The sequence below is a fragment of the Orcinus orca genome, chromosome 13, assembly GCF_937001465.1.
Source record: "Orcinus orca chromosome 13, mOrcOrc1.1, whole genome shotgun sequence".
NCBI classification, from domain to species: domain Eukaryota; kingdom Metazoa; phylum Chordata; class Mammalia; order Artiodactyla; family Delphinidae; genus Orcinus; species Orcinus orca.
In genome coordinates, this window is record NC_064571.1 from 37870003 (window position 1) to 37896405 (window position 26403).

General features: G+C 36.3%; 1 protein-coding gene across 4 annotated transcripts in view; it reads left to right on the forward strand.

Annotated features, from left to right (window-relative positions):
- PELI1 (pellino E3 ubiquitin protein ligase 1) overlaps positions 1–26403 on the forward strand; it is a 130289-nt gene that overhangs the window by 101375 nt on the left and 2511 nt on the right. For 2 of the 4 annotated variants that reach the window (XM_033407212.2, XM_004280631.3), the window contains 5 exons: positions 16557–16696; positions 19427–19556; positions 23122–23223; positions 25452–25649; positions 25740–25928. In XM_033407212.2, the coding sequence (XP_033263103.1) occupies positions 16626–16696; positions 19427–19556; positions 23122–23223; positions 25452–25649; positions 25740–25928 (690 nt within the window). In that variant the 5' untranslated portion in view covers positions 16557–16625. Of the gene's footprint in view, positions 1–457; positions 554–10164; positions 10220–16556; positions 16697–19426; positions 19557–23121; positions 23224–25451; positions 25650–25739; positions 25929–26403 lie in introns of all 4 variants that reach the window. The other 2 variants (XM_033407211.2, XM_033407210.2) reach the window with 2 other exon arrangements.

Sequence of the window (26403 nt, forward strand, 5' to 3'; positions counted from 1 at the left end):
ATATATACCTAGGAGTGGAATTCCTGGGTCATATGATAACCTTGCGTTTAATCTCTTGAGGAATTGCCAGACTGTTTTCCAAAGTGACTGCACTTTTTACTTTCCTACCAGCAGTGATTTTGATTTTGAATTTTCCACATCCTTGACAATATTTCTTTTATGGATGATAGCCATCCTAGTGGGTGTGAAATGGTATCTCATTATGGTTTTGATTTACCTTTCCCTAATGGCTATTGATGTTGAGCTTTTTTTTTTTTCCTGTAGTCATTGGTCATTTGTATGTCTTTGGAGAAGTCTTTTTTCAGATTCCCTTACCGAATTTTAGTTAGATTATTTATATTTTTATTATTTAATTACGAGAGTTCTTTATATATCTGTACCTGGATATAGATATATACCATTCTGTGGGTTATCTAATGCAGTGCTTTTGATATCTAGATTTCTTTGGTTTGTTTAGGGAGACTTCCAGGTTAGCAAAGCCGACAGAGCGGGAATGTGACCAGTTCGGGGAGGCATGACCCATCTGGTGAGCAAAAAGAAAGAAATCTCCATGGTATGCACATCATCAAACTTTTATTTGTCTAATTTTCAGCTTTTTCTTTATGGTATAAAGTAACAACACACAGCAAAGAATAGAGCTAAAGGTAAATACTTGGCCATCTCATGTGATAATACTATGGTACAAGGTGTGAGTTACTTGTTAGCTGCCTGCTCTGTTCTTTAGTGTTTGTAGTATTGCCTCCAAAACTAATGAAACAACCTAACAGAAGTCAAAAGATCTATTAGCTGGTTCCACTACTTAGTCCTATGACTTAATCAAATACCTTACCCTCTCTGGTTGTAGATTTTCCTCATCTATAAAATGAGGGAATTGAAAATTGAGTAAGCTGAGAGGATATTCGTTAGGGTTCTTTCCAGCTTTAATAAGTGGTTATATGATACAGTAATACCAGTGACGTTTTTCTTCTTCTTCCTGCCCCTAAACAAGGAAGACATGCCTTGTTGAAAAATCTTAGGCCCCAAATACCTTTAAAGTCCTCAAAAGGATGAGAGTTAGATGCGTTTGGCAAGTAAAAAACTGGGCACATGTAGATATTCAGTAAACGCTTATTGGGGAATAGCCAAGGCCATCTATGTGAATTTGCCTTATGGGTTAGAGGAACATGACATAGCTGTCACCGGTGAGGTGGAACTAAAGGATGAAATAATTTTTAAGCCTGCTGTGGGTGTGGCTAGATGTAAAGGGACTATAGGAGGAATGAGTCCTTGATTGCATCCTCAGAAGTATTCAGAGATCATTAGGGGAGAAGCAAGCTCTCAGAGGTCAGTTGTGTCCAAAGGTAAAATCAAAATCTAAACTACAACACATAAGAAAAATAGGACATGAGAAAAGAAACATCTGAAAAAGGCATAGAAATTGTGAGGTAAGTATACTTTGTTTTGTTTAGTTTTCTTCTGGATTGATTTTTTAAAGTTTTCAGGGTACTGAAAGTTCTTTGTTGGTCTCTGAGCCCAACTGAGATAAGTGCCAGAAGTTCAGATATTGTAGGTGAGGACGAGGAAGTTTGACACCTGTAAGCCAAGGCAGATATGGAAGAAGAGTGGGGGAAAGGTCATTGAGATTAAGGTCCATCTGCCAGAGTTTGGTAACTTTGATTCCTACCAGCCAACAAAGCTACTTAATGTTTTATTTTTGTATTTGACTGGCTTCCATGATGTTATTTAATCAGACATCATTGTAAATAAATCGCATGTGAAAAGAAAAAAAAAAACAGGTAACTAGTCAATTCAAATTAGGAAAGAAAAACTTAAAAATTTAATTCTAGCCCTTTTCCCTTATGAATATGGGTCTTTGTCCCATTTAAAAATTGCTCATCATACTCTCTTAGTAAATAGGGAGGTTTTGTCCTTAATGTTTCTTAGAGCTCTTTAAGAAAAATATATTCCTTCAGGAGATTATTTGGTATAAACACAGAGCTTGAAATATGTAAGGAATTTTTATACTCTTAATGCTCTACTTTTAATCATTAAGGTAAGTCATTATGACAGTATATGAGCTACTGATATATTGACTGCCTTAGGAGTTGAGCAAGAAATACAGTCCCAAAATTGAGGTCAATATATTGGTCTAAAGAATGGCAGGTCCTCAGGTTTTGTTGTGGAATCAAGTTTAAGACATAGTCAATAACAACTACATTCTGTTTAGTATAAGTATTGGACCTGTCATGTCCGGCTACTTGAGCAGTTTCATCAGCCTAGAAGCACATGACATGGCAGGATCACCAAATAGCAATATGTTAGAATATGCCCAGATCATTTTTACAAATAGGTTTCCTGAACTGAACATGTATCTACATTGGACAAAAGCAGACTACCTGAGCAGATTTACTTTACAGTAACCTAAGTGGGCCTGCTGCCAGCAGAATGAGCAAAAGAAACAGTATGCAGATTTACACAAGAATAGCTTCAGGGGATGTGACACAGTTATGGAATGCTGGGTAGCAACAGAAGTAGACTTGTAGCTATAAGCTCGAAGAGGGTTCATTTTGTGACAAGATATTATTAGACCTAGGGCTACCAAAAGTATTTTTGTGTAAGAGCATACGCCCCCTAGACTCAAGCTGAACAACAGTTTAGTGGGTGAGGAGTATAGGTGGTTTGCATATGCAGCTTATTGAACAGGTATGGAGCAGAATTTGCTCTTGTGACTTAATTTAGCATGCTTAAAAAAACTTAAATGTAATTAAGCACAAAACAGGTTCACCTTTGTGTAGAGGAATATACAAGTTACATGTATAACCCTTCACCATAAGGAAACACATTTCTTAAGAAAAGGTACAGGGGAATTGGGAGAAGCAGGCAGTAACTCCTCAAACGAAGCTTATGAGTAGGATGATCTAAAAGCAGCTTAAGTCAGTAAGTCAGGTGCCTTCAGTAGCTATTTGGTGAAACTTGTACAATCCCAACTCCCTCTGGATACTGCTATCATTTCTCCATGTTTATGAACACCCAGTGAATCTATTTTAAAGTATAAAGCTGGAAATAGACAAGCATGATCAATTAAAAATATGATTGAATGTTCACCTGTTCTTATGCCTGGGATAATGTAGTTTTATAACAAGACCAAAAAAATCTGCTTCATTTGATAGTTCTAAAAGGGTACTCTTTCTTTACATAAGAGTGGTATTGATTCTTCAGTTTTTTTTAAATGGAGTGTTTCTTTCTTAACAGATGGAGTATTATACTAAATCCGTTAAAATAGACTATTACTCTTATCATGAAAACATAGTTCAGTATCTTAGTTATATTTCCGACATTTTTAGAGAGCATTTATGTAGTTAATTCAGTCAGCCTTTTAAGAAATAGAATACTCCCTTTTGAGGTACCTTATTCCATAACTTGAAATTCAGCCAGTGTTAAAAATTGTTCCGTGCTTTCCTCTTACTTCCGTTTCTTCCCTTTTGGGACGTAGACTTCCTTAGGGAGGAGGGAGGAGAAGTGAATTCTCAATTCAGCCAATAGAATCTAAAATTATATAGTGTTTACCTATTTTGCATAACACAGGCCCACCCACATATATTATGAAGGTGCTTAAGTGAAAACACTGAGCAGACTGCTATTCTGTGTGTGATTCCAAGTGTAATTGGAAGGTGCTTTAGTACTATCTGGATTTTATCCTTTGGTGAGAAGGTTGTTTATCTAACTTGTGATAAAAGCGATGGAATAAAGAGGTAGGTGTTCTGTGGCTTAATTTTAAGTGTCACATTGTCAGTGCTTGGGTTAAAGGTAGGGTTGTAAAAGGAATGATTTGAATTATCAGATGGTTTATATTTAATTTTTTCACATTTTTTTCACATTCAGTTTTAGAAGTATGTTATGTATAAATTATATTTCCTTCCCTCTTAGCAAAAGGGTTGAATAAATCTCAGGCTCCAAGGATTTTGTGTTTTTAGGGAGGTTTAGACTATTAATCTTAACCTCTTATTAGTCTTTAAGAAAGCGTAAGGCAAATAACTACAGGGGTTTATTGCCTTTTGACTGTTGGTCAGCAGAAAACTGAAAACTCTTCATTTGCAGTATTTTTCCAATCCAAGCTACAGTATTTAGTTTTTAACATGCTTTGGAACTCAGTGTTGTCCATTGTTTTCTTTTGAATTATTACATTTGAGAATTACGTCGCTCTCTGAAGGAAATCGTTTGGTAGCCAGAATGATGGTGCTGTCATTGTACTTTGGTTAGCTGTTGACAGTTTATTCAGAATCTAGTTTTTTGACCATAAATCTCCTGAGGTCCTCTCAAAGAGATCTAGGCCTTTGAGATAACTACAGTTTACTATTTAAACATTTTTATAAGGAAGGGAAAATTTATAAAGAATTTATGGAAATATTGAGAGTCTTGCTTTATAAGAATTTTAGGTAATGTCTCTACCTGAATGTTTTGTTGTTCTTCTCTGACGTGGTAGGAAGAGATTTAATAATTTTAGATCTGATGATTGATTGGGGGGTGCGGGCGCGGCGAGTAAGGCTCTTTCTGCTAGAAGATGAACAGTTATAAGTTCCCAGCAGTGTTCTTTTCTGAAGCATTTTATTTTCATTAAAAGAAAAGGTATAACTAAGATTTTTTAAATTGAAAATTCATGAAAAAACTGAATGTTTGCTAGAATACTGACATGCTGCCCAGTAATATGTGTTCATTTTTTTATCAAATATTCTAATCTATTCGTGAGGGGGAAGTATTCATTCTCTTGTGTATGTATACAACAAGTCAGCAACAATAGAAAAGTTGCAAATTAGGAGGAAAATTTGATCGTAAGTTACCTAATCGGGGTATTTGTAATGTGATACTGTAACAATAATCAGAGTGGAAAGAGGAAATAAATAGAAATATCCAAGCTATATGTATGTATTATTTTCCTGATAAAGAGTTAAATAGGAATACCATACTGAGTGATTTAAAATATTCACTCCGCTAAAAAATAGATGTTCTTAGCCTCCCACACACAATGTCTCTAAATTACTGCTATAAAAATTTATGGGGAAAACATTATGATTTGGTCAAAGAAAGATCAGCTGCTGTTACTTTTGAGAACTTTTCATGAATCAAAGAAAAATTAAAACTCATAACATGAAACTTTTGTTCATTAGTGAGATTATAATAGTTGTCATCTTTTAACAATGACTTCTCTCTATGGGTAGCTGATTTTACTGTTAGAAAAAATACTGGAGATTCATTTGTAATTTGAATTTTCAACTACATTTTTCTTTTCCTACTCCTTTTTAATAGAGCTTATAATGGAATTGTGAAACTATAAAAGAGTTGACGTTAACTTCCCTGTAAGAGCAAGAAATACATATACTAAATCTTATTTGATTTAGATGTAGTTTTTTCCACTATTGAGAATCAGTCACTTGTATAGCATTCAACCTTGAAACTAATTGCAATGATCTTTGAGGCTTCTGATTATATTTCAGGGTCTGTTATATATTATGAGCAGTAGAAAATTAGAACTTTCTACATGGTATCAAAGTTACCTACAAAGAACAGATTATAAACATTTGTTTAGATATTCAGAAATGAAGGTGCATCTCTGAGGAAATAGTTAAATATTAAGTGATGAGGCAGCATCACCATAAGTTAACAGTTATTATCAAGACCAACTTTGTATGCCTAACTTAAATACATTTAACAAATACTTGATTTTTTTTTTTTTTTTTTTTTTTTTTGCGGTACGCGGGCCTCTCACTGTTGTGGCCCCTCCCTCTGCGGAGCACAGGCTCCGGACGCACAGGCTCAGTGGCCATGGCTCACGGGCCTAGCCGCTCCGCGGCATGCGGGATCCTCCCAGACCGGGGCACGAACCCGTGTCCCCTGCATCGGCAAGCGGACTCTCAACCACTGCGCCACCAGGGAAGCCCCTGATTTTTTTTATTTTAACATGGCATTAGAACCTTGAAAATCACTGGTTCAACTCTCACAGTTTTAATAATTTTAAGAGACTCAAAATTCTGTGACTTGGATATTTTGTGAGTGAATCAAGCAGATGACCCAACATACAAATCTCCGTGCAGCTTTGTTGTTCGCATTCAGTTCTAGTGACAAATCATATGAGGTGTGGAAAATATTGCCCCCAGTTTTTAGATGGAAGATTATGTGTTACAGGACTGGTTTGTAGGTTTGAGAATTCGTGAAGGACCATTGATAGAGCCCTTATGACTGTCAAGGGCCAGAGTTCTCAGGGTTGGCCCTAGGCAATCATAGCTTAGTCCTTCACAAGTCTCTCTTTAGTTTGAAGAACGCAGTATCATAATGAAATAATTAGTGAATAATTCAGGAAAGTATTTGACTTTTTATTTCTTGAAAATAAAATTTTCAAAATTTTATTTTAAATGAAATCTGTCAAAATTACCCAGGGCTGATGCTTCCCAACTCTTCTTTCTTCCAGCTCCCCCTTCTGTTCCCTTTTATATACTCTTTAAGACCAGGATTAATGTGTGTAGGTGGCTAGAACTCAAATTTAAATACTGTTAGAGGTTTCAGTGTAGAGCATTAATTCAGAAGCTATGATATAATTCCATATACAAAGTGTTTTCTAATGATGCCACCTAGAGCATTCAATAGTAAATTGCCCTTATATCTTACCTTTTTAAAAAAGAAAAACCTGTGAAGCATGATTCTGCCAAATTCAGATCAGTATGCATCACTTTTGTTCAGGTATCACTCAGTCCAATGAGTGGCCACACTTGTGTAGTAACAACTTTCTTCACCAAAGAGGCTGTGGATGGGGCAGTTTCATATCAGAGAAAGAACATGAGAGCAGACACTGACTTGACAGGGACAGCATAAATGGAAATCTTGAACCTTTAGGTTGTGAGAGGGCTGAAAGGAAGCAAACTTTGAATCATGAATGCATTTTTTTAATTAAATTTTTTGTTTTAAATTTTTATTAAATTTGGAGGGCTATTTTGTTTTCTATTTTTATTATCTTTTTGTTTTTAATTTTTATTTTGAAATAATTTTAGCCTTACAGAAAAATTGGAAAAATAATGCAGTGAGTTTACATATACCCTTTACTCAGCTTCCTCTAATGTTGACAATCTGTATAACCAGAGTATATTTATCAAAACCAGGAAATTAATATTGGTACAGTATTGTTCACTAAACGATAGGACATTCAAATGCCAGTTTTCCACTAATGTCCTTTTTCTGTTCCAGGATCCAATTCCTGATCCCATATCCCATGTTGTTGCATCTCCTTAATCTCCAATCTGGGACTTTCTTAGTCTTCCCTTGTGTTTCATGACCTTGGCACTTTGAGTACTGATAGTTATTTTGTAGAATGTCTGTTAATTTGGGTTCGTCTCATGTGTTCTCCTGATTAGATCCAGGTTTTACAATTTTTGGCAGCATAACCACCGAAGTGATGTGGCTTTAGTGCATCATAATCAGGGAATACGTGCTATCAAAATGTTTTATTACAGATAATGTTAACCTTGATCAGTTAGTTAAGATGGTGTCTCCCAGGTTGCTCCCACTGTGAAGTTACTATTTTCTCCTTTATAATTAATAAGTACCTTGGGGTAGGTACTTTGAGGCTATTGTTGTTGCCTTTTTAAAATGCGTGTAATTTGGTCAGTGTTTTAATAAAAATAAGGACTAGAGAAAACCCAGATTATTCTAGAGTAACCTAACTGTCCAAAAATAATCATTGCACAGTACTTTTTGTGGAACATGGACTCCATATTCCATTTTTAATTTCATAGGTTGGTATAGATTTAAAGTGGTTGAGAAAAATCCATTTTCATTTTTTTCAAATTTAAATTTTATCCAAGGGACTTTTAAACTCAGCTTTAAAATTGAATTACTAAGAAAATTTAAATAGTCAATATTATAGAAGTTTATCCCATATTAGGACTGTAGCATTTATGTAAACTCTCACTCTTTAATACATTATAGTAGGAAAAGAGTTGGGGGATTTTCTTGTTTGTTGTTTAGTTTCCCAATGTAGTTCTTTCCTCCCCACCCCCCATGAACTTTTCATTTAATTTTATTTATTTGGTTGCACTGGGTCTTAGCTGCAACAAGCGGGCTCCTTAGTTGTGGCATGCGAACTCTTAGTTGTGACATGCCTGTAGGATCTAGTTCCCTGACCAGGGATCAAACCCAGGCCCCTTGCATTTGGAGCGTGGAGTCTTAACAACTTCCCTTTTTTTTTTTTTTAACTTTTCATTTGAAACTCAGTTGTTTCAGCAGTTCCAGAGTACTAGCTAGAGTTTGAGTTGTAACCTTGGTTTTCTTATCTATTAAACAAGGAATATAATAGTTCCTACCTCATAAGGTTGTTCTGGGATTAAATCAGTTGATACATGTAAAGTATTTAGAACAGTGCTTGGCACAGAGACAAAACCCAGGAAGTGTTGGACACTATGAGAAAAGGGTAGCACAAGCATGAGTTGCCTGCCAGTGTTGGATGCTGACTTTAGAAAACTATAGAATTTCCAATGAGTATATTTTATCAGATGTTTTATGTTCCAAGTAGCTATCTAATCCCACTGAATTGGCTGCATTCTGCAGAATTTTCTTTGAGACTTTAGTGGTTAAATCTAGGGGAATTTCTAGTTTTGCTTTCTGAGAAGTATATTATCATTTTAGGAACTTTGGTAGTCTAAAAGAGTTAAATACAGGCAAGCATGGGCAGAGACAGTAAAAATGTTTGAGTCCTTAGTTGTGTCTTTTAAAACACATTTTCTAGACGTGGGGAATTAAGTGATCATTTTGGAGTGGGGTGGCAAGGTTGTATTTAACCCCCCTTCCCCAGTCAGGAATACTGCCCTGCGGTTTTCTCTTGGCTGTCACTTTTCTGGGAGTGCATGAAGGCTTCTGTCCATAGGCTATCTGGACTCTCTTCTAATACATGTTTTTTTCTTCCTGGTGGTGCCAGGAATTTGTCTTAGTGTAATACCCTGCTTTTCCCCTTGGGTTGCTTTCTCCCCTCCTCATTTTTAAAATAAGCGTGCAAAGTCCACTATTTACTGATGTTTTTATTGTTGGTCACTACCAGGAAACAGGGTTGACAAATACAATGAGCATTGAGGAAGTGACAAAGTTTCAAATCTCAAAAAGCCCTAGTCATAATTGCATAGTTGTGACTAGTGTATGCTGGAGTGTAACTTGTCTAGAGTTTATTATACTTTTTAGTCTCTCTCCTAAATGGCCCCATAATAGGGTCTCTTGCTCTTATTTAGGAGTCAGCCCCACCCAACCTTGTTTGGGGTGTGATTAGTGGTATCAAAAAACCTGGACTACTTAACTTCTAGGAGTGTCAGTCTTCCCATTTATCAAATGGGGATAAATGATTATACTTGATATAGTTGTGATAGAAATTAATTGAGTTAAATAATGTATGTTTAATTAATATATGGGTTTCAGCTAGCTCTGCCAAATATTACCTGTGTGGCCTTGAACCAGTCATTGGCCCTTCTGACTGACAACTTCTGTTCCCTGTCTGAAAATGGAGTTAGTAAGACTTTCCTACCTAATTCACATGGCTATTGTGAAGGTCAAATAAAATAATCTTATGAGAAAGTACTTTGCTAATTAACATTCTGTGCAAGTACAAAATAGACCTTAATCTAAGTTTGATTCAAATTGATACGCCTTTTGATTTAAAAGCATTCCCCTATGCTTTCCAAAGCCTACTTCTAGTTTCTCTAGGTATGGGTCCCCTAGGTCAAGAAGATATTTCCTTATCTGGCCTCCACAGATTAGCCTTTCTCTAAATGTCAGGCTACCCAGCACTGGCATTATAGCTACTTCTTTGGCCACCCCAACTCCAGTCCCTTCAACCACTTGAATACTAAATATTTTACAATACTAAAATATTTTAAATGCACAGAAATATTAATAATTAATCACCATCAAGGTAAGATGATAGTTCTCCCATTCTCACTCCCAGCCACTCTTTTCAAGTCTAATAAAATACTGAAACTGCAGCTTCACAGCCATTGCCTTCACTATCACAAGGCTTAGTAATAACCTTTTAAGACATCAGTATGATTATGGTAGTAAGCAGGTGTTTATTAAATACCTTGATATGTACCAAGCATTATACCAAAAGTATGGGAAATTCCCCTCTGAAAAAAAAATTGTTATCCCGTTTGTTCTCAGTGGCTCTGAGGGTGAAGAAGAATGGAGAGGAAGTTAGAGGATGGAGTGTGGGAAGGTGAGACATTTTTGATCATTACAACCAGGGGTGCTGCTGAACTTCTTAAAATGCACAGGCCAGCCCCCTGCCCCCATGTCAAAATGTCAGTAGTGCCAAGGCTGAGAAACCCTAGCTTAGAGGAACAAATACTATCTGTGGGAAAGATGTTCATTGCTTTCCCATCAGGATGAAAATACGTTATCCCTGTAGCTGATAGAATATCAGCATGTCATTTGTCCACCTTAAAGGGGAGGCTGGGAGTTTGTCCAGGGGATGCCCTGTATCCTGAGAAGGGGAACATGGCCTTCACTTCCTTCAGTGCTATACTCAGAAGCCAGAAGACACCGACAGAAAGTAAAGTAGTAACCTCATACTCCTACAGCTGACACCATTATTTCTCCCATCCCTCCTCTCCTTTTACGGAAAAATGCTGCTTATTAATCCTGCTGGTTGTGAAAGAAGGAAGAAGGTGATTAATTTTTCACTCTTATCAAGCAGCTGCTATAAGTTTACCTCCCTCCAATCATCAGCTAAATTGGTTTCATAAAATGGCTCTACCACAAATATAAGAAAACAGTTCCTTCTGTTTGAGTCATCCTTTTGAAATCAACCACAGGAGAACTCTAGTGTAGATGGAAATCTGTTTCATCAGAGATAATATATGCAATCCACGTTGTATTTTTCACCATAAAGAAGCTTTATAACATTTTCATGTTTTAAAACATTTTCTTTTTTTTTCCCAGCACCCCTTATGCCTACTCACTTGCCCGCCAAAATAGGAGTGTTCAAAAGATTATGTAAACATCTTCCTAAGATCTGTTTTGTCCCTTGCTTAGTGTTTGTTTTGCCTCTTTTTATTTTTCAGGACAGGAATCTTGTACTTGTGTTTAGTATTTAGTAAGCAAGCAAAAAGGCTGTGTGCAATGTAAAAAAAAAAAAAAAAGAAAAGGAAAGTGTTATGTTGAGGGAGCAATTTGGACAAAGATTGGTTTCCCAGATTTCCTTCTTAAGGTAAAACTGACAATTACGTATTATGGAGGGTCTTTCCTTTGCAAAGACTTGATAAGAAAACAATTGTATTTCACTGGCCTTTAAAGAACAAATGATTAGAATGTTGTATCAGTCAAATTAATGAGACTATTTCTAAGAAATATATTTTTTATGGCTAATTATTCGTATTTTCCTTGCCCACACAAAAAACAACACTATTCCAGAATATATTTCTTTAAAAAATTTGTTTAACTTGGGAAGGTCCCTGCTGATGAGATCAGCATGCTTAGTTTTCAAGCATCAAGCAGAGCTTCAAAGTAATAGATATTATAGAAAACAGCCTTATTAATATCTTAGCAAGGTTTTCTTTATCATTTTTTTCAAGTCTCATGTAGAATTAATGGTGCTGTTTCATATTCTTTGTGCTAGATCACCTTGGGGTAGGACTGAATATATGGGGTCAGACCAACTAACTTAATACCAACAGGTGGGGCCTGTGATTGAGGCATTAGAATATAAATACTTCATGTGCATACCCATTTCATGTTCTCAGGAGCATGACTTAAGGAATTGATTTTGAAGAATTCTGTATATTATTCAGATTTCAAAACACAGAGATTATATAAAGAGTGAATGCAAGAGCACTATCTAGCTGCTGGGCTTTAGGATTATACATAACCAGTACTACTAAAGTATTTTATTACAGATTTTAGATTATTAGATACAGAAATAGAAGCCAAGTTTGTGTTCCTGTGATTGAAATTTTGATATCACTGATAAAATATACCAAATCAGACCTTCTAAGGGACCTAACCAGAGTAAGAATAATTGGGAATATGTTATTTTTCTTGACTCATTTGGCCAGCGATTCTAGAAAGTATAGAATGGTGAGTATATGCCAGCCCTACTCTACTAATTCCTTGTCAAAGCGAAAATTTGTTCCTTTTTCTATAGAGGCAATAGGACTAAATCTATAGTGCCATGTGCACATTACTTGTAAATTCTTATGTTAGGACCAGATGGTCTCTTATATATTTCCACCTCCAAAATTATCTTCATTATACTTTAGTCCCTTCATCTTTAGAGTTGAGGAAACAGATTACTTTGTTCAAAGAGAGAGCTAGAACTGGAACATAGGCTAATACTTGCTAGCCATGCTTTAAACTAATATCAGCCAAATATGGACATTCATGTATCATTTTCAGATTTTTGCCATATATGTGTACTTACTAATCCTATTAATACTATTGAAATTGACTTCTTTAAATAAGTTCTTTTCAAGGAAATGTTTTGCTACTATAAATGAAAACCCCCCACTTCCTAAAAATAGAAAGTAACTCTAAAAAAGAATCTGAATCAAGACAAAGCAGTGTTATTAAAACTTAATTTAAATTTTCAATTTAATTAATTCTTGTTATTAAAATTTTAATTCTTGCTGTTCTTGGTCAGAAGTGTGTCAAAGCAATGTTTTCATGTTTGACAGCAGTACCTTAATTGTCTAAGAAGACCACATTTAAAACCTCTAGTTAAGCTTCTGCTTAGCTTTTTAAAATGGAATCCTTCTTTAGGGGAGAAAAGATATGGATACATGTTCATATATTAAAATATGATGCAGTGTAGATTAGATGGTCTTGTTATATGGAACTAAATTGTTCTTTAGTTAATTTTTCTTAAAACTTTTACATTTTTACATTGAAGGATTTAGTTAGCTTCACATCAGTTTCTTTTTCTAAATGGGGTATTTGATCAGTATAGTTTATTTTACATAAGTGAACATTTCTGCACAAACCTAATGTCTCATAATTATGGTGCTATACCTATATATTGATTTCTGTAAACTTCGAACAATTTAATATATTAAAATCTGGTCATCAAAAGCAAATTCATCTGGGGAGATGAGAAGATTTTATAGCATATTTGAAGGAAATGTTTTTCTTAAAGTAATTCTTTACAAATGTGTCATTTCTTTAATTTAGTAAGCAATTTTAAAATTTACCAACAAAAAAGTTAGTGTGTTTGTCTGGATTGCTGGTCTAAATGTGTATGTCAGTTACAAGGGAATACAAGGGCATCAAAAAAGCTAAGCCTTGTTTTTTACTTGTTCTTACTCATTGGGCTACAAATATTCTTTCTTTTTTTTTTTTTTCGCGGTACGTGGGCCTCTCACTGTTGTGGCCTTTCCCGTTGCGGAGCACAGGCTCTGGACGCGCAGGCTCAGCGGCCATGGCTCACGGGCCCAGCCGCTCCGCGGCATGTGGGATCTTCCTGGACCGGGGCACGAACCTGTATCCCCTGCATTGGCAGGCGGACTCTCAACCACTGCGCCACTGGGGAAGCCCAAGGGCTGCAAATATTCTGTGTTGCCTTCTCTCCAGAAGTGTTGCTGTACAAGCATATTTTACTGTAATGTAGAAAAAGGCAAGTAGGCATTTTTCATTCATGAGTTGCTTATGAAACCAATTAGTGGAAGGATAAAACCAAGAGACTTTCATGGGTTAGCTAGAAAAGTTTTCTTGTGAAACCTTCATAACAGGGCTATCAGGATGACCAGGGAGAGAATGGATACAGGAAGTACCTGGTCCCATTAAACTTCTGATAAAATAGACATCATAGTATTGTGGGGATTATTTATTGTAGTGATTTTTCTGGCTTATCAGAAGTGCTAGTCTTTTGTTTTTCATACATGTGTCAAATTTATATTTTTAATTAAACTTTTTATTTTGAGGTAATTGTAGATTCACATGCAGTTGTAAGAAAGAGAGAGAGATCCTTTGTACCCTTTACACAGTTCCCACCAATGGTAATAGTTGCAAAACTATATAGTACAATATCACAGCCAGAATATTGACATTGATAAGGATACAGATACATTTCCATCACCACTGTGGTTCTTTCCTGTTGCCTTTTTGTAGCCACGCCCACTTCCCTCCTACTCCCCCCGTCCTTAACCTGTGGCAACCACTTACCTGTTTTCTGTTTCCATAATTTTGTCATTTCAAGAATATTATATAAATGGAATCATATGTAACCTTTTGAGCTTAGATTTTTATACTCAGCATAATTCTCTAGAGAGTTGTCCATGTTGTTTCATATACCAATAGTTTGTTCCTTTTTCTTGCTGAGTACTATTCCATAGTATGGGTGTACCACAGTTTAATCATCCACTCAGTAAAGAACATCTGGGTTGATTCCAGTTTTTGGCTATTACAAACAAAGCTGCTATAAACATTTATGTACAAGTTTTGTGTGAACATAAGTCTTGATTTCTTTGCGAGAAACGCCCAGGAGTACAATATATGTATTACCTTAAATAATTGCCTTAAATATTTCCTTTACATACATTTGGAACTACATAGGACAGTTAAAATTTTTGCTTTGACCGTCAGACCTAATACAGAAAATTCAAGAAAAGGAAAGCTTATTTACCCATATTTTTACTACCATGTTCTTTCTCTTTTCTGATGTTCCAAGTTTTTTTTTCTTATTTATCTTCTGTCTAGAGAATTCCCTCTAGCCATTCTATTAGAGTAGATCTGCTGGTGACAAATTCTCTTAATTTCCCCTCATCTGAGAATGTCCTGATTTCCCCTCCATTTTTGTTGGGTGTAGGAATCTGGTTGATAGGTATTTCCCTTCAGCACTTGAAAAGGGCCACTTCTTCTGGCCTGTATAGTTTCTGGTGAAAAATTAATTGTCATTCTAATTGTTTTTCCCCCATAGGTAGGGTGTAGTTTTTCTCTGACTGCTTTTAAGAAAATTTCTTTGCCTTTAGTTTTCAAAAGTTTAATTATGATGTGTCTTGGCATAGATTTCTTTAGTTCTATCCTGTGTGGGGTTTGTTCAGCTTCCTGAATCTGTGGTTTTGTTTCTCTTTTCAGATTTGATGAGTTTCAGTCATTATTTTTTAGTACTTTTTCAGCTCCACTCTTTCTCCTTTCATTCTGGACTCTGGTGATAAAAATATTAGATCTTTTGCTGTAGCCCCACAGGTCCATGAGGCTCTGTTTTTTTCTTGTTTTTTGTTTTCCAGTCTATTTTTCTCTCTGTTGTTCACACTGGGTACTTTCTGTCTTCCAGTTCACTGATCCTTTACTACCTTCCTTCCATTCTGGGCTGAGCCCATCCAGTGAGCTTTATATATCTTCTGTTTCTTTGCAGAGACTTTCTATTTTGTTTGTTTGTTTGTTTGTCTATCCCAAGCTTGTTTGTAATTGATTACTGAAGCATTTTTATCATGACTGATTTAAAATCTTTGTTAGATAATTCTCACATCTGTGTCATCTAAGTTTTGGCATCTGTTGATTATCTTTTTGCATTGTTTTAATTCTGTCTAGTCCTTGATATAATAAGTGGGTTTTCTCTGAAACCTGGACATTTTTGTATTAAGTTCTGACACTGGATATTATCCAGACCTTCTATTTTCACTGGCTTTTCCTCACATTGCTCTGTCAGGGGAAGAGGGGGAGCCTCTTTGTTTTACTGCCAGGTGGACATGGAAGTCCAGGTTCCCTCCTCAGCCTCCATTGACACCTGAGGGAAGGAGATCCTACTGAGTCCAGGATGGAAGTCCAGGCTCCCTGTGGTCTCCACTGACACCACTAGGGCATAGGAGGGGGCATGTTACTAGCCAACAGGCTGGAAGTGCTGGCTTTCTACTTGGCCTGCTCTGACACTACCTGTGGCAGGAGCAGGGCCAGGGCCAGGGGAGGTCAGGCTGCCTCATTATGGCCTCATGAGGTAGAAGTCTGGGCTCCCCACTCAGGCCTTGCCGGTGAAGGTGGTGGTGGGGTCACAGTGTTTTCTGTGGTGTTGGCTGCAGTAGAGCAGTCATTGTCAAAAGTTTTCCGTCTTGCTAAGGCTGCTGTTTTCTTGTTCCTTCGATTAGGGAGGCCAGGCATTTGTCAGGTGTTTGTTTGTTTGTTTTTTCTGTCTGCCAGTTGGTATTTCCAGGTTGCTAGATTCTTCAGCTCCAAGTCTGGGATTATATTAGGCAAAAAGAAAACCCAGAGAACTCGCCACTGAGTCGTTCCTTGAGGCCCAGAGGCCCTAACTATTCTACCTTCTCTCTACTTCTCGGAGTCTTCTCATGTATTATATATAATGTCCAGGGTTTTTAGTTATAATTAACAGAAATAGTAGGGAAAATAATGTCTACTTCATCTTCCTGGAACCAGAAGTTGCTAAATTTACATTTTTAATGTATTTAAACGGTTATATCAAATATATAACCATTATTGAGGAAAATGTCACCTACTTTATATATTACGTACATAATATTGTGCTCACAAAGACTGCTAGAAAAGAACATCTTTATTTAAACTGAAATTCATTGTTCAAATTATTAATGAAAACTTTTCCCCTCTAGGAAATAATGCAAAAGGTGTCCCAAGGCTCCTGACCAGTGAACAGAGATTTGAGAAAAACAGCCAAGCTCATGTTTTCTCCTGATCAAGAAAATCATCCATCCAAAGCACCAGTAAAATACGGTGAACTCATTGTCTTAGGGTAAGGTTTCTCCATCTGATGAGCATATAATTGAATGATATATGGTAACTTGAACATCTAGGTTGAAAGTACCTTTTTTAGAATTTATATCCTACCTATTTCCAAAGAGTATTTAAAGCTACAGAATAATATTACCAAATCAAGAAACTCTTTTAATTCTCATTTTAATATCATCTTTTATAAGTACTCAAATGCTACATAAACTCTGCCTCACCCTCACCCCTAGAAAGGACAAACCTTAAAGATGAAGTAAAAGAGGTATTTGTCTAAAGTCACATAGCCAGTCCATTTGTCTTTCCTGTCCCTTTTAGAAAACTTGCCTCAGCTGACTTTACCAGAAATCCCCTCTCTGCTTAGGTGATTTCATGTAGGTTAGTATTTATTTATTCCTTTCCCCTCTGAGGTAGTTGCTGCTTTGTGCTTATAGTCCTGTACTTGAAGAAAAGAGTTGTATAGACATGACGATATGATGATTCTGCAGCCAGGACCTTGCTACTTGTTTACTTCAAAAGTAATCTCATCCATTCAACTCACACAGATATAACCTGTGATTGAGGAATAGATGATTCCATTATTTCAGTTTATTCAATCTAAACTTGCCCCCGCTGTCAAAATGGAGACACAGTGTTACTCTGTTTACTAGAGATCTCAGAAACTAGAAATTGTGAAATTTACTTTCCCCCTACTGTTTCTCTCCTGCCTAAAAAGCGGCTCTAGACATTACAACATGTTTTAGAATCAGGTTGGTGCAAATCTTCTTTAAATGAGAATGTGTCCATTGTTTCAGATAAGAAAGTAAGAAAAACTGGGGAGATGATATGGCATTACTGAGCTTGAGTAGAAGCCAGGAATCCTAGCTGTATGGCCTTAGGCAAGTCAGTTAACCATTCTGGGCCTTAGTTTACTCTTCTGTAAAATGACAGTTAGACAAGATCATCTAAGGCCCTTTGAGATAAAAAAAAAAAAAAAGCAGTTTTTTTCCCAAAAACAATTTAAAAGATTATAAACAATATAGTAACTACAATATTACAATTTCAAATCACATAGGTTTTGATGTATTAATGACAAACAGCTTTTAACCACCAAAAACTTTTCAAAGTTAAATTCTTCAGGAAATTTGAGTCATTTGAAAACTTAGAATTTAAAATTTAGTATATGGTTTAAACTGGCTTTTAGCCCAGCAGTTTCTCAGTTAATCTTATCAGTAGTAGTTGTCTCTGTACCTGGCACTTGGTATCTTAAAATGCAAATAATGCTTCTTCTCAACCCTTAGCTAGAAGGAGAAGTCAAGCTGCATAAGGTTGTCAGTTTCATGCTGTTGCTCTTTAAAAAATGAGCTCTGAGCTGCAGGAACACAGTGTGGGAATAGAGAGCATATGTCCAGGAGAGGAACAAGGCAGGCTCTGGGTAGACAGTAGTGAGGGGCAGTGAAGAGCCCACAGTGGGTGGGCTGGGGCCAGCACAGCCTAGAATAGCAGACTTCATGCATTAGCTGCCGGCGCCACTCTGAACTTCCAGCAGGGGTTTTCTCCAGTAGAGTCAGAGTGTGTGACATTTTTATAAAGCTTCAGTGTAATTGCTGTATCTGACAGTCTTTGAGTAAACTCCCTTCCCTTCCTTGTCAGACACTAATATAGGCCATTTTACAAGTACATTCTCCTCCACCCTCAAAAGTGTCCTCATTCCTTGCCTCATTTCCCCCCAGATTAACCAACTGTAAATAAGAAACCATCAAACCAAAGATTTTTGTCGGGCGGTGAGGGGATAGTACATGAGGAGAGATTATTATTAAGCTACCGTTCATGCCGCAACGGTGCAGTAAAGAATGAAAAAAGAGTGACAAACACCTGGATTCCAATCCTAGCTTTGCCAGTGTCACTTGTGTGACCTTCAGGAAATAACGTAATTCCTCTGAGCCTCTGAGGAACTTAATTCCTCTGAGAGATAACTTAATTCCTAACCTGTAACAGTGGCTAGTGGTGCCAGTCTCGCAGTTTTTATGAGAATGGATTAAGGGAGGTGATGTGTGGAATAGAACCCACTAGTGCCTAGTACATAGTAACACCAAAATGTTTTGAACTTTTTTCCTATTAGTTCAGTCCTTGCTTACTTGCTTAGCTTTAGGGCATATATATGCTATCATGGAGAAATGGTCATAAGGTCTGAACAACAAAAGTATGTTTAACTGCCACCTAGTTACACTCAGGCAGGTTTTGCTGAGATAATGTGAATGTGAGTGTGTACATGACAAGTAGCTGAGACTTAAACAAACCTAAAAATTCCTTATTTCAGAAGTTCAACTATTCATAAAGTGTTTGGTTCATAGTTAAAGGAGATTATATTGTACTTTTAAAGGTTGTATTAGCACATGCAAACATTCACCTTTTTAAAAAAATAGAATGAGTCATAAGAAGTCAGATATGCCATTAATCAGCTCTTGATTATCTTGAATAAAAGAGGGAAGGAAAATATAGATAATTCAAAGCTGTGTGTAATCCAAAAGGTACTTCTCTGTGACTTCGAATGTCACCAGAAAGAATCTCATTTTGTTTCACACTCAGGCAGCTGGTCTGAGGATCAGCAATTGCTAGAAGTTAATTCCAGACACTTACAATCTGCTAATACATAATTAATTGGGGACTGATATCCTCTAAGACAGTGTAAAACATTTGTTTTAGAATTGGTGTGGTTCTTACATGAGATCCCCTAAACTTTTTTCTCCTCCATCAGGTATAATGGGTCTCTCCCAAACGGCGATAGAGGAAGGAGGAAAAGTAGGTTTGCTTTGTTTAAAAGACCTAAGGCAAATGGGGTGAAGCCCAGCACTGTGCATATTGCTTGTACTCCTCAGGCTGCAAAGGTAAAAAAAAGAAAACACCCAAAAAATAAAAACTAAATGAATTAACTTGGAGAAATTGAAAGACTTGTACTTGCTGTTCATATTCTTCAGCATTCCCTTCACATTCTGTACCAGAAGCTTCCTTTTGTTTGGGTGGGAGACACTTTGGAGATACAATATCTGAAGAACTGCCATCTGGAAGAGCATAGGACTTTTTTTTTTTTTTTTTTATAACAAACTGGGATCAGTGGGTGGAAATTAGAAGGAAATAATTCCTTTTTCTTATTAAAAAGGTGTGGGTGGGGTGGGGCCAGGGCTTTATGTAGTATTTGGAATTGTGAAACTCCCCTGAGAAGTAGGGTGTCCTGCTGTTACCAGAGAGACCCTGCCTGGGCTGGGCAGGGAATGTGGTTCATAATATTTGTATTCAGGTACTAGAAGCATGTTTGGATGGGGTGATTTTTTTTTAACTAAAGATCCTATGGATGCTCTTGTTTTTATTTATTTTTTGTTTTATGATCCTCATGGCTTTTAGCATACTGCCTTGAACACAGTAGACCTGAATAATTATTAAATTGAATCAAAGCTATGAAAGCAAATACCCAATTGTGTCTATAATATAACTTCTCAATCTCCTGGCCTATTTAATGCTTCTCACCCCCTTTTTATTTCCCAACCAAGATCTCAAGAAGCTGGGCCACCATTTCAGGACCCTTGGGCTTTTCCTAGACAATAAGGGGGAATTTTCAGATCTTTACATTTCCTGTGAATTTCTCTACTTCCAATTTTATAACAGACTGAATTTGATACTGTGGTGAGTGAATAAAAATTACAAAGAGTTCTTAGACTTCTGGAAGTATCTATATCTTTAGCTAAGCAGCCCTAGAATGTATGTTAATATTACACCATCTGAGGTACATTTTTGTAGGTTTAATAAACGAGAGAGAAATTGGCATACAGTGCCTTGCTCTAGGTCACAGCTCTGGTCCCTGAAGTCAGTTGGATTTTTGGCTTTGTTTTATATCCAGTGTGGTGTCTAAACAAGAGATGTTATGCCTTGAGTAGTCTCCTCTTTTACTGTTCAAGAACCAGTGAATGTAGAAAAGGGACAATTTCTTTTAGGTGTTTCTTCCTGCTCCTTTGCAGAGAAGGGATGTGCTGATAAATAATAAGCAGGTGGTGGAGTGAAAGGCTTATTGATCCAATCTGAGGAGGTTCTTTCCAGTATTTCCCCACAGAAGTGCTCTTGACATTTTGGGTGTGCCAATTCTTCTTTATGCAGGACTGTCCTACATGTTGTAGGATATTTAATATTCTTGGTCCCCAGCCACTAAATGCCATTTAAGCCCTCAAATCATTGTGACAGCCAAAAAATGCACCTACGTATTTCCAAATTCCCCTTACACAGCTAATATTACCTCTGGTTGAGACCCACTATCAGAAATCTTTCTGATCCTTACTTCTGTAATTTCCTATTCTGTACTTTTCTTCATATTTTTACTGTCATGCTCCTAATGTTTCATTGTTGGCTCCTTTTCATCTTTACTAGGCAACAAGAATCTTAGGGGTCAAAAATTGACATTTTCCTCTTTCAATTTTGGAGGGATGTGGTAATGAGGTCATGAAGAAAACTAATTGTTTAGTCTGGCAGTCATCTGGGATGAGTGGTTAAACCCTGCCTTCCAGTCCAGTGAGAATTTGATGTAGTTCTTATTCTTAATCTAAGAGTAGATCTGATAGTTTAAAAAACAAGCAAACAGCAACAGAAAAAAACCAGGGCTTACAATCTCAAAGTACACAAAACCTTTGTTTTTAAATCCCTTTAGCCATTAAGAATTAACTTCCAGGGCTTCCCTGCTGGCGCAGTGGTTGAGAGTCGGCCTGCCGATGCAGGGGACGCGGGTTCGTACCCCAGTCCGGGAAGATCCCACATGCCGCGGAGCGGCTGGGCCCGTGAGCCATGGCCGCTGAGCCTGTGCGTCCTGAGCCTGTGCTCCGCAACGGGAGAGGCCACAACAGTGAGAGGCCCGCGTACCGCAAAAAAAAAAAGAAAAGAAAAGAATTAACTTCCAAAATACTGAGCAATTCTTTCATTGAAAAATCAGTTGCTTAATTAAAATAATTATAGGTTTTCAAACCTTTAAAACCATTTTGTAATGTTTATGAACACATAAATGTGTAGTAAAACATGTTAAGCACATGCATGGGAGTGACCTACACTGCACTCTTGAGGTTCAGTACCTCCACACAGAGAGGGGAGTAGGGAAGGACATGTAAGCAGCCTTCATTATATCTGCAGCTTAATTTCTTTTAAAAAGTCAGAAGCAGAAATGGCATTAGTAAGAATGATAAAGCTGGGTAGTTAGTACCCAGGTGTTTGTTTATTCTCTTTGTATATTTGAAAATTTCATGATCTTAATTATCTTAAAACTATGGGTTTAAGGCTTTATCTATTACAGATTAGCTACAGATTAAAACCAAGTAAAATTTTATAATGTCAAAGTTCTAATTAAGAAAGTTTTTTCATTTAGCCTCTTTACTGCCTATAGTCATTCTTCTGTGTCTTTCTGTTTTTTCTTTTATGCAACCTGTTTCCACTTCCTTTGTGCAGGTTTTTCCCCCTCTGCTATTATCGTCAACTCATATACATAGAAAACGCCTGAAAACAAAACTGAAAAGTTCTTTTTAGCAATGTTTTTAGTTTGGCATAAGTCAGAAGTATAGTCATAAGCATTGTATCCATTTCCTTTGGTATATTTAATCATTCTGTGAATTTTTCTGTATCTAGCCCAGCATATGGCAAATATTTGTCATCTATAAAGTCACAGAATGGCTAGGAAAACCAATTATCTCTGCTTATTTGTTAACTTTAAACCTCTTTGAGTTACTTGAAAAATAAGATTCCTCTTATCTTGCAAGATTTTGTATTTTCTCCTTATCAGAGCACTACTGAGTACTGCTTTCAGTTTCTACCTGGGATTTGGTTTCGATTACCTTATAATTTAAAATACTTATAATGGAGACTCAGATTGTATAATGTTTTTATACAGTGAACTTATGTTCTTACTCTATAATTGCTTCAGTGTACAGGCATACCTCAGATATATTTGGGGTTCAGTTCTAGACCACCACAATAAAGCAAATCACAACAAATTTTTTTGGTTTCCCAGTGCATATAAAAGTTATGTTTACACTATGCTGTATTCTACCAAGTGTGCAATAATAGTATTGTGTCTAAAAAAATAATGTATATACTTTAATTTAAAACTACTTTATTGCTAAAAAATGCTAACCATCATCTGACAATGCAGAGTTGCCACAAACCTTCAGTTTGTTAAAAAAAAATACGCAAAATCTGTGAAGCATAATAAAATGAGGTCTGCCTGAATTCTTCCGCATCCCACTTAACCTAAGAAACCACTGTCACAGCCGAGGTTACGCAAGAATTATTAATCTCTACCCTAAATTTCAGGGGGAAAATACGTTACACACATGATAAATAGATGACCTTTCTTTTTTTATGAAAAGATTATCTATTTTGATTGACCTACCTGCTAATTTTTGCTATTGATCTTTCCTTCCTTAGGCAATAAGCAACAAGGACCAGCATAGCATATCATACACCTTGTCTCGGGCCCAGACAGTGGTGGTTGAATATACTCATGACAGCAACACTGATATGTTTCAGGTATTGTAACATCTACATTTTTCTTTTTAAGTTAAAAACCTGTTGTAAGTGACTTGTGCTGTGGTCTGATTAAGGATTGTCATATTTGAATGCATTTCATTAAAACATATATTGATTTCTAAACCTCATATGTAGAAGTCCATGTAGCATGGTTAAAAGATGGGCTCTGAAATCAGAATTCCTGGTAAACATTACTTAGTTACTCTCTGCCACAGTTTCCTCCTATAAAGTGCAGATAATAGAACTTCCCTCAGGTGACTATTAGGAGGCTTAAATGTGTTAATACCTATAAAGTCCTCAGAACTGTGCCGGGTACCTGGTAAACTTAACTGGTAATATTAGTAGCTATAATAATTATTACCTATTATTATCTAAAAAAAGGAGCCAAGAGATATTTTGTACACATTTATGATTTCTTTTTTGCTATTACTTGTCTCCTTCCTCTCTAGGCAACTGAAACTACAGGCAGTTTCTAACTGTTCACATCATATATGTGGAGTCAAACTTGCTTCTCAGCACATATTTGGTCAAAGCTATTGGCAATAACAGTTTTTATTTCTCTCATTCTTTGTACCAATCCAGTGCTGATGGTTTTATAAATTGATAGATGATAGAAAAGCTAAAACCAAAGACATAAGCAAAATTCATGATATCTTTTCCCTTAATATTGGGTTTTGTAAGGCCTTGGGCTTTTTTGAAACAAATGGGACATAAAGTACCTAATAATGTTGTTCTTATAATTGTAGTCCCAATGACATTTCAGTTTTTCTTTATTTTAAAGAATTAAATGAATATGAAAAGGCCTGGAGATGTCTTTGCTGTAGTCAGTAACAAAGTATTTCTTTAAAGTCACTATCCCCCACATCCTTTCAATGGAATGCTGAATTTTTTAGAACAGTAGAAATATTTTTAGTTCCAAAGGTCTGAGACCATTTTCTTTGGATATCATATTCTTAAAAATAAAGGGACATCCAATGTTACATTTTTTAACCAAAAAATTTCCCCCTAACACTATCCAAACTAAATAAAGACTTTGTACTTCATGGCAGGATAAAAACACTGAAGAATTTTATCTAAAAGTGTGCTGATATAAGGAATTCTTAAAGCTCAACTATGCAAAGAATGACTTAAGAGTCATCATCTTTGTAAAGGGTCAATATTCTTTCTTAGTAACGGTATTCTTTAATTTTTATGATACTACTTTATAACAAATACATTAATGAACTGATTTCTAAATGTTTACTTTAAAACTCTGTGACATTTGTCACTTCTGTCATTTCTTCCACTGATTTCCTTTTTTCTTTTCAACATTCATCTTCCAAAATGAAATTAATTTATACTTGCTAGACCTCTGAAGATGTTTAGTTTACTGACACCTCACCCAGCAGAACTTTGTTCTAAGAACCTTGTCTCTCTGAAACATGACCAAGAACGAGGAATAAAACAAAAAGGACATCTAGGCATATAAGATAAATGCCACAAAGTCCATGCACTTTTCCCTGCTCCCTGGAGAATCCCTTAGGCCATCACTAAGAACCTTTTGAAATACTATTCTTTGAAGTTTGGTTATTTGATTTCTCAACCCATGGCAGAATTAGAGTAACTGGTTAGAGGACGGGTATGCTGCTAGAGACAAATATGCCCAACAGCAAGAAATGATAGCTGACAACCTGACAGAAAAGACACAAGAATCCTGTAAAGTATACATAAGACCTCAAAGCACGGCTTTGTAAGCCTTTAACATAAGGATCAGCGTTCCTCTACACCTTTATAGCACCTGAAGACATCAGGGCAGCTCAGCTCAATATAAAGGTATTCATAGTATAATGTCCTGGAGTCATCATAAAAGATTTACTTTTATGTTCATTATATTCTGTTAAGGAAACTAGAGTAATACATGGTAGACATATTTCTGTCCAAAGAGGTTAAAATTAAAATCTGCAGCCACCCAGAAATCTCAGCCATCCTAAACTTTTCATTCCCTGAGGTTTCATATATTCTGGGTTGTAAGTTCCTACTTAATTTTATGCTCTAAGTGATTACTACATCAGAGGGAATGTGACAGATTGGTTTTCAAGGGTATAGATGCCCCAGAGTTAAGTATGATAAGTTTGAGCATTAGGAATTTCAGAGGCTTAATGATTTCACCTTACTGTTTGTGCCTTTCTTGAGTGGATTTTCCATTGTGTTCCTTTGAATAGGTTTATAGATATTTGTTTTTCCCTTAGATTGGTCGGTCGACTGAAAGTCCCATTGACTTTGTAGTAACTGACACAGTTCCTGGAAGTCAAAGTAATTCTGATACACAGTCAGTGCAAAGCACCATATCAAGATTTGCCTGTAGAATTATATGTGAACGGAATCCCCCATTTACAGCACGGATTTATGCTGCAGGATTTGACTCATCAAAAAACATCTTTCTTGGGGTAAAAAGCTTTTTTCCTAAATGTTGCATTGTATGACCACTTCTATTTCCCAGTTATAAATAAACAGAAGATCACTATTTTTCCTACTAGGAGAAGGCTGCCAAATGGAAGACATCAGATGGACAGATGGATGGCTTGACCACCAATGGTGTTCTTGTTATGCATCCACGCAATGGGTTCACAGAAGACTCCAAGCCTGGAATATGGAGAGAAATATCAGTGTGTGGAAATGTATTCAGCCTGCGTGAAACCAGATCAGCTCAGCAGAGAGGGAAAATGGTAAGTACTGAGATGTAGCTTCTTTTTTAACAACAATAAACTCATAGGGTGAGTTGGACTGAGTGCATTACATATTCCCAAAAACTATTTAATCTTTTGCTGACACAGAGTACCAAGTATGGCTATCAAGTGCTGACAACCAAATACTATACCAGGAGGATAATATCTTAATGTTTCAATTAGAACACTCTAAAAATTTATTCTTCTTTTATATTATGTTAATATATTTTAAAACCTAAGCTTTCCCAATTTAAACAGCACTCTGTGTATTTTCTACTTGTATCTATATATCTTTGACCAACATATTTACCAAATTGGAAATATTAAACTTACTGATTAGCCAGATGTTTTAATCATAAATTGTCTTTACTATAAAGCTGAAAAGAGATAAGTTACTGCTCAATATTTTATCCTTGATTTTCAAACCCATATTTTTCATGACTACCATTTGAGTTTCTTAAACAACCAGAGGAAA